Source organism: Mus caroli, chromosome 9, assembly GCF_900094665.2.
Source record: "Mus caroli chromosome 9, CAROLI_EIJ_v1.1, whole genome shotgun sequence".
Classification (NCBI taxonomy): Eukaryota; Metazoa; Chordata; class Mammalia; order Rodentia; family Muridae; genus Mus; species Mus caroli.
The window spans coordinates 98,639,216-98,648,271 of record NC_034578.1 but is presented as its reverse complement, the minus strand read 5'-3'; the positions used below and the strand labels follow the sequence as shown (position 1 = coordinate 98,648,271).

The window sequence follows — 9,056 nt, the reverse complement described above, 5'->3', positions numbered from 1 at the left end:
TCCTTCTAAACACAGCCTTTTTGAGTGAGTGTGTGTGTGTGTGTGTGTGTGTGTGTGTGTGTGAGTGTGTGTGTGTGTGTGTGTGTGTGTGTGTGTGTGTGATTGTCGTGGTAGTGGATTCCATGCGCAGTTCTGTCCCACAGCTCAGGAAATGAGGTGATCATCAGGGCAAGAAAGGAAGGGGGTGGATGCGGGGCGATTGGGCAATTGGGCAATTGGACTGCGCAAACACAAGAGGTCAAAGATTGCGCCCAGCCGGCCCCCTCCCTCCGTGCATAAAGGCGAGCGGGCCACGGGCAGGCGGTGCAGAAGCGGGTCGGTCTGTACTCCCCGCTCCTCGCCACACACACACCGAGAGGATGAGGCTCACCGTGGGTGCCCTGCTGGCCTGCGCTGCCCTGGGTGAGTGTGCGTGCAGGGGACGACTGGCTGGCTATGCAACCCTTAGGAGCTAAAGCTGGAAGCCCTAGCTTCCAGCCCTTTGCTTCCTCTCTGTGGTATCTTCATCTTCCATCGCGTGGGAACAACATGGATCCTCATGCATCTGGGGCTCTGACTCAGTCTCTACCTTTCATTATCCTCACCACGCTGTCTCCCCTATGTCCAGTAATTTGAAGATATAGTATACGCGATGTTAGAAAACTTTTAACCAGTTTACCCAGGCGCTATCCCGGGGCCTCTCAGTATAGTCCAAACAGCATGGTGTGGTAGTCACAACCTCCTGCGATCTAATCCTGCTATCTTTCCTTTGTCTGATGCCTCCTCGGATGCCTTTGGCACTCACTGGTGGCTTAGACTAGAGTGTGGGATTTGAAGCCGGAATTCTGGGGTTCAAATCATGCCTGTATTTCTCCTGTGACAGGTCTTGTTACCGCACATGCCTGGGAGGGTCAGGTGAGGGTGAGGTCACAGGTTCCAGTCCTGCATCCTGCTGACTCCTCACCAGAGGAGGGTCTCAAAGACCCAAATGCCTGCTCCAGTTGGACTGTAGTTAGCATTTGTCACAGTGTTGGGGCTGTTTAGTTTGAGTGATTTGTCATCCCTAACAACTGTCAGCCTGAAGCAGGCTTCCGTGCTTGTTAGCTCAGGACACCTTGTGTGGCTGTGCACAGAGACACCGGACCAAGGTCAAAATTTACAAGTTAGATGAACTAGTTTGAAGAGTCTAGAGAGGTCGTCTATCCCTCTGGCCACGGTGAACTAAAGGGAAGTAGCTTGGGACTCAGTCTCCCCGTTGTCCTTCCTCATCCATCCTGAGGTCCATTGGCCTCACCCACCCCGATCCATGTTTAGTGATTTGTGGACTTGCTGAGTCAGTAAGTCAGCCCTGCTGAATTGCCCGAAAGGGAAGGGATGTGACAAGAGCTAGGAGTGCCAGGTCCCACAGACGGCACCTCTCCATCGTGTGGATTTCAATGGTGACCCAGCTGGGGAGATGGTACAACTGGGAAGATGCTTAGCATGCAAACATCAGGACCTTAATTCAGAACCCCAGCAACCATGTAAAAAGCTGGGTACCGCAGTGCCCTGGGGAAGCAGATACAGGAAGATCCCAGGGACTTTTTGGCCAGACAATCTAGTGGAACCAGCAAGGCTCAGACTCAGTGAAAGACACTGTCTCCAAAAAAATCAGGCAGAGAGTAATATCGGGAGACACCGCACATTGCCCTTTGTCCCCCACCTCCACCCCTCGTGTGTTCCCATCTGCACATGCACACACCACATGGGAGCCCGATTATATAAGCACATACACACATCATGACACACGTAATTGTCTTCAGCTGATTCTCTAAATGGCAGCCCAAAGAGGGTAAAGCATTGAGGGAATTGGTAGAAACAGAAGCCTGCTGCATAGAAGGGAGTTCCTAACTTTCTCTCAACAGAAGACAGCTGAGTATCACAGGTGAACTCGTGATCTGTCGCTCAGCGAGAGGCAAAGCTTCTAAGATCGTTATCTTCCCCTGGGGCCTGGCCATCAGACCTAGAGTCTGGGCTGCTAACAAACATGATGACGTAGGACAAACCTGCTTCCTCCCCCAAGGCCAGCTTTCTCATTTCTAAAAGACGGTATGCCTTTCCTAGAGTTGGTGTCTTGTCTGAAGGTGGCTGAGGATGCTGTTTGCCCACTGAAGTTCACATTTTGATGTGGACCTTCAGCCAAGGCAAGAGAAGAACAGGTTGTCACCTTCAGCTATCCCAGCATCTCTCTAAGCAGCCCAGGGTTAGGTGGGAAAACAGCAGACCATTGGGGCAAACGAATTCATCTATTCCCAGGATCGGAGTGCAGCAGAGCCCTGTGGTCTGTCATGACTGCCACCAGGGTTGAGAGGAGGGTGGAACAGAGGAGAGGTGGCCATTAAGATCCTTCATAAAGTGGTGTGTTCTCTCCCCAGGCACGGGGAGCGGGTCCTTTATGCCTCTGCCTTCTCTCCTGCAGGGCTGTGTCTGGCTGTCCCTGACAAAACGGTCAAATGGTGTGCAGTGTCAGAGCACGAGAATACCAAATGCATCAGCTTCCGTGACCACATGAAGACCGTCCTTCCACCTGATGGCCCCCGGCTTGCCTGTGTGAAGAAAACCTCCTATCCGGATTGCATCAAGGCCATTTCTGTAAGTCCTGCTGCCGGGAACGGTAGCCCCTATACGCTTCTGGTTTGACTCACTTGTGAAAAAAAAATTGAACTGGGGGGTGGGGAGTGTCAGGTATCCAAGTAGACAACTATACCAAGAGTGACAGGAAGAGGATTCCAAGGCTTGAATTCTCCTGTCCATCCGGGTGTGGCCGCACACGTATGTGGCCATGGCATGCTAGCTCCTACTGTTTCAGGGGCCCAGGACTATAGGGAAAAGCAGTAAGCTTTTCAGTGTTAAGACTAGCACCTTCTGGACTAGTGAGATGGCTCAGTGGGTAAGAGCACTGACTGCTCTTCTGAAGGTCCTGCGTTCAAATCCCAGCAACCACATGGTGGCTCACAACCATCTGTAATGAGATCTGACACCCTTTTCTGGTGTGTCTGAAGACAGCTACAGTGTGCTTAGATATAATAATAAATAAATCTTAAAAAAAAAAACCAAAGACAAGCACCTTCAGGGTTTTCACCTCCATGACAGCACCCACAGAGGAGCTTATAGGGACTCTCAAAGCACGAGGGTCTCTGAATGACAAACCCACCTGTGTGGCCGAGCATGGAAACAGATATAAGAACCCAGCCACCCACAGACCCTGGGTGCTCCACTACAACCATGCCAGAGCCTCTGGTATAATACCAGTGCCCACCTCTGAAGAGAGAGAGACCCTTCCCCCCTACCAAGCCTGCCAGACCAAGCCTCAACCACTGCTGATGGGTAAATCCGCATTTTGTCCAGGTACTGGACACATCATCAGGGAAAAGAGAGAAAGAAAAAAAAGACTCCATTTCTTCCTTTAGATGGAATCAACCCAAACCGACAGGGCTGGATGTGCGTGTGCTTAGGATTTTCTAGCCTGAGACCCATGGAGCGCTGCCAGGTTCCTTCCCACTTGTTCTGGCTTAGGGAAGCCTTCCTTGAAATAAGTCTTTGGGACTCGCTCTCTTCTAGGCAAGTGAAGCCGATGCTATGACCTTGGATGGGGGTTGGGTGTACGATGCCGGCCTGACTCCGAACAACCTGAAGCCCGTGGCGGCAGAGTTTTATGGATCAGTGGAACGTGAGTTCTCCCAGAGTACCCAGGAGGGGGACCGTGGTTTAGTAGATCTTAAATCTCATTCTGTAGGCAGGTAGCCGATATTAAAAACGCTAGGAAGCCTTTTCTTTGGGGAGTCCGTGGGGAATGAGATCATCTAACCCTCCGGGCACACATGGAGACATCTTGAGGACTTTGGGCTGGTTGGAGGCTGGTATGGACCTTCTGAGTCAGGCATCCTCAATGGAGAGCAGGCTGGGGTCCAGCTTGGCCTTCACTGGATCTGGGGAAGTGTCCAAGCTCCCCAGAGCCTAAGGTGCTATGGACAAGAGAAACCCCACCCCTGTAGTGTCCGGAGGGAGCTTAGCAGTCCAAGAAGCTCTTCCGAGATAGCTCTGGCTGTCCCTGTCACCATACCAGAGGATGTAAAATACTTTGAGGGAGACAGAGAACGTGAGCCTTTGTTGTGGCTCACACATGTTCCTGGTGCCTTGGCTTGGTAAGGAGAATAAGGCGCTCATGACCCATGTGCAGATGCCTCTTGAGCCTTTGTTTTCCCGGAATGATGCTACAGATGGACCATCTGTCTTTAAATCTACAGAGGTTTCTCTGGCTTCTTACCACCCAGCTCTGCCTAAGTTATCCCTGGGTCTCTCTCTCTCTCTCTCTCTCTCTCTCTCTCTCTCTCTCTCTCTCTCTCTCTCTCCTCCATCAGGGCGGAGCACTGACAAGCAGTGCTTCTCTGGGCCATGTCAAAGTCCTCCCTCCACATTGTCCCCTTTCAGATCCACAGACCTACTACTACGCTGTGGCCGTGGTAAAGAAGGGAACAGACTTCCAGCTGAACCAGCTCGAAGGCAAGAAGTCCTGCCACACGGGCCTGGGCAGGTCTGCAGGCTGGGTCATCCCCATTGGCTTGCTCTTCTGTAAGCTGTCGGAGCCCCGCAATCCTCTTGAGAAAGGTAAGCCGCCATTTCTATTCTGAATATCCTGTACTGCTGGGGTCACACAGTCCTGGTTAGTCAGGCTGAACTCCAAGGAAGTGGAGGAAGAGGGAAACAATTAGAAGTGGCAACTTGAACCTTCTTCTTGTTGTGAGCTCCCAACACCCCTGCAGAGGCTGAACTGAAGAGGGATGAAAGGGCAGGTGGATCCACAGTGGATTTCCATATTCACTTCAGTGGCTGGTCCCTCACACACCCTCACCCTCCATCTCCCCCACCACCATACATACCTCTGCTCCGTTAATGGATGCTTTGGTTCCACCTGCTGGTCATAAGGTTGTCCTGCACCTCTCTAGGCTGTACTAGAGCCCCCAGAGGCACCCTTTGAAAGATCTGGAGCCAGGTCATAGGATTAAGGCTCACACCTTTAATCCCGGCACTTGGGAGGAAGAGGCAGGTGGCTTTCTGAGTTCGAGGCCAGCCTGGTCTACAGAGTGAGTTCCTGGACAGCCAGGGCTACACAGAGAAACCCTGTCTTGAAAAAAAAATCTGGAAACAGAGTGGGCAAAGTCTAGGGCAAGCCTTGTTTAGCAAGAAGTACTGCTTGTGTCCTCAGGAGGGTAACTGAAGAGCAGGGGTTAACTTATCCTGTCTAGAAACCCTGCTTAGTACATGAAAGGCTGGGCAGGGACTGTGCTGGGCAGGGACTGTACCTCTGCCTTCCTTCACCAGCCCAGGCTGGGTGATGGCATTGTGCTTATTATGCCTTGTCCATTTCTTTGTATCGAGCAGCTGTGTCCAGTTTCTTCTCGGGCAGTTGTGTCCCCTGTGCAGATCCAGTGGCATTCCCCAAACTGTGTCAACTGTGCCCAGGCTGTGGCTGCTCCTCCACTCAACCATTCTTTGGCTACGTAGGCGCATTCAAGTGAGTGGAATTGACACTCTGTGGTGGCCAGTGCCAAAAGTCCTTAAATGGCGGCTCTTTGCTGAGCCAACCTACCTAAAAGCATGCAGGTGGCTTAAGGTCCTCCCAGGAAGGCGGGGGTACAACCTGGGGCTCTCAAGGCCAAGGTAACCTATGTCCCCTTCCATCTGATGTCAAAGTTCAAGCCCTGTTCTGGGAGTCCTCTCTCCTCAGAGCTCCCGCATCTGGCTGGCGTCTCCTCTCAATGGGCTGGGTAGCATCTGAAGGGACCTACATACCCCTAGTGCCTCGGGATGTCGCAGATCTGCTGCTTTCTGTGCCAGCAGTGGACCATGCTCAGGATACTAGACGCTGCTCCGCACCACCCCAGCAGTACATGTGGCTTTTTAAATTATGTTTTTACATATAATATATTTTAATCATATATAAAACTGTCCCTATCACCGTACCAGTGGACATAAAATACTTTGAGGGAGGCAGGGCATGTGAGCCTCTGTTGTGGTTCCATGGGCCTTGGCTTGGTAAGGAGAATAAGGCACTCATGACCCATGTGCAGATCCCTCTTGAGCCTTTGTTCTCCCGGAATGATGCTACAGATGGACCATCTGTCTTTAAGTCTACAGAGGTTTCTCTGGCTTCTTACCACCCAGCTCTGCCTAAGTTACCCCTGGGTCTCTATCACCGTACTAGAGGACACTGCACCCCCAAACCTTCTTACACACACACACCAACACTGAAGATTAAACCAAACCGAAAGTACACAGGGGAAAACAAAACAAAACATGAAGTCCTGTGTGTGTGTGTGTGTGTGTGTATGTGTGTGTGTGTGTTGGCCAACTACTCCTGGGCATGAGACTGGTCCTGAAATATGGTTGATATACTCCCTTAAAAAAACAAAAAACAAAAACAAAAACAAAAAAAACCCAACTGATTTTCGCCGGGCAGTGGTGGCACATGCCTTTAATCCTAGCACTTGGGAGGCAGAGGCAGGCAGATTTCTGAGTTCAAGGCCAGCCTGGTCTACAAAGTGAGTTCCAGGACAGCTAGGCTACACAGAGAAACACTATCTTGAAACAAACAAACAAACAAACAACTCTGATTTTCTGAAGCCAGCATCAATTGCAAGTAGCCTCTTAGGAGTAGGATTTTGTGTCATTTGTGCCCAATTTCTTGCTCTCTCTTTTTTGTCTTCTGGTATCCTGAAATCCACATAGCCAGGGTAGAAATACTGTCATCTTCCATACTAAGGATTTGAAGTTTTTTACATTATTTTCACCTCCTGTCAGCCACTTTGGGGTACGTGAGCACATCCCCCATCCCAGTGGTACTGTGGATGTCAGCATCCCACCCTAGAGAGCTGTCTCCACTGTGGGGGCCATTCAGCCTCAGGCCTTGTCTGGAAAGTGACAGTGTGATCTGGACCAGGAGCAAGGTCTGCCTTGTGGGACTCCTTGTTCAAGGGCTTCTTTCCCACAGGTGTCTGAAAGATGGCGGTGGGGATGTGGCCTTTGTCAAGCACACAACCATATTTGGTGAGTGATGGGGAAAGACTCTGCTGGTTCCTTGTCATCCTTTTCATGGCTAGTGGTCAGACCTGAGCATGCAGGGTTTCTCTCCCGCTGCTTGAGTCTCTATGCATGCAGAGGAAGGTACTTTGGGGGTCTCTAGCAAGACTCATGGGTCTCTTTCCAACACTCAACCACACACAATGGCTCTCCCTCTAGAGAAGAAGTGTCACAGCCAAGGGTTGGAGGTTGGCCTGGCTGACCTTGCCTGTCAGTAGTGTTGCTGAGCTTGGCGTCATGGGATGGGGGCAACCATTGCTTCACCAGCCTACAGAAGCCTCTGTGTCTTTAACTGGTCATAGGCTCACCTTCCTGCATATTCTTTGACCCTCAGAGATCCCTCTAGACCTTTCAGTTCATGCTTTCAATGCTAACAGGACTTCAAAGATGGGGAGGGGTTCAGGCTCACAGGCTCACTGAACTTTCCCTCCTTAGAGGTCTTGCCGGAGAAGGCTGACAGGGACCAATATGAACTGCTCTGCCTTGACAATACCCGCAAGCCAGTGGATCAGTATGAGGAGTGCTACCTGGCCCGGATCCCTTCTCATGCTGTTGTGGCTCGAAAAAACAATGGCAAGGAAGACTTGATCTGGGAGATTCTCAAAGTGGCACAGGTATTTTACCGCCATCCTCTGTCCTGCTTACCGCTCTGTGCTCAGATCTCCTTGACATCTGGACACACTAAGACAGTCCTTGTGTGTTCAGGATACAGTGGGGACCCTGCCACATGTCACCAACCTCTCCAGCATCCTCGTAGAGTAGCAGGTGTCTCCTCTGGTATCAACACCCACCACCTTTTTGACCAATGATACCCTTTCCATCTGAGTTAGGCCCTCAAGGCCCAGAGAGAAACCCAGAAGGAAAGAGAATCTCTGTCACACACGCTCACGCACACGCACACACACCCAGACTGCAGAGGGACTGACTTCCCCTGCCTCTTGGCTGAGGTTGGTTAAGACAGTTTCCTCTGGCCAAGCCCACTCATGCCAGCCTCTGCACTAGATTCACTTGTTCTCAGCTAGTTCTCAACCACTCAGGCAGACAGGGAGAGGGAATGTGGGATGGTCCTTACAGTGTCCTGGACAAAGAGGCGCTGGGTGATGGAGAACATGCCCGAATACCTTCTCTCCTGGTACCTCCAAGTTTCTCGCACTTTTAAGATCAGTTTCCTGAAGTTTCTCTTGTTCTCTTCAGTTCTTGTTCTTCTTTTTAACCTCCCTAATTCCCTGTTCACTCCACTGTTTTTTTGTTTTGTTTTGTTTTTTGTTTTTCCTTCTGGAAACAGGAACACTTTGGCAAAGGCAAATCAAAAGACTTCCAACTGTTCAGCTCTCCTCTTGGGAAAGACCTGCTGTTTAAAGATTCTGCCTTTGGGCTGTTAAGGGTCCCCCCAAGGATGGACTACAGGCTGTACCTCGGCCATAACTATGTCACTGCCATTCGGAATCAGCGGGAAGGCGTGTGTAAGTATTCAGGGAAAGCTAGGTGACCCCAGGAATGTGGGGAACCTGGTAAGGTCAAGAAGCAGCCATAAGTCTTTCTGGGGACTGACAGCTCCTCCTGCTGTTCTCATTTCCATCCTGTTTGTGAGCCTAGGGCTAGACTGATGCTGGCTGGCATCAACCATAAGAGAACCCAGAGGTCACCAAGTGCTTTAAAGGCTGGTCACATTTTAAATGACCTGGGTTGGTACGAGTATCATTCCTCTGCAAAAATTAGGGTAGCCCCTGCCCTTAGAAAGTTAAGTAACTCCACGTTTCTGCAGGCTGCATATCTCTTGCCAATATTGTGGTCAACATGGGCATCATGAAAGCTGGAGATGCAGGGAGGTTGATCTGGCCCTGGGTTTCACGGAAGGACTGGGGGTTTGCCTAATAATTTATTCACTCAGTAGGTATGTATTAGACAACCAGCCACAGACTCGGCTGGATGCCTAACTTATAAACACATACTAGACT

At 50.8% G+C, this 9,056-nt stretch overlaps 1 protein-coding gene across 2 annotated transcripts in view; it reads left to right on the top strand.

The window, feature by feature from the left end:
- Nucleotides 1–263: 263 nt before the first annotated feature.
- Nucleotides 264–9,056, top strand: part of LOC110301231 (serotransferrin) — a 38,982-nt gene continuing 30,189 nt past the window's right edge. Inside the window, exons 1-8 of one of the 2 annotated variants that reach the window (XM_021171578.1) lie at nt 264–402; nt 2,438–2,610; nt 3,580–3,688; nt 4,450–4,626; nt 5,401–5,533; nt 7,010–7,065; nt 7,534–7,712; nt 8,384–8,561. In XM_021171578.1, coding sequence (XP_021027237.1) covers nt 360–402; nt 2,438–2,610; nt 3,580–3,688; nt 4,450–4,626; nt 5,401–5,533; nt 7,010–7,065; nt 7,534–7,712; nt 8,384–8,561 — 1,048 coding nt within the window. In that variant the 5' untranslated portion in view covers nt 264–359. The remainder of the gene's footprint in view (nt 403–2,437; nt 2,611–3,579; nt 3,689–4,449; nt 4,627–5,400; nt 5,534–7,009; nt 7,066–7,533; nt 7,713–8,383; nt 8,562–9,056) is intronic. The other variant, XM_021171579.2, reaches the window with a different exon arrangement.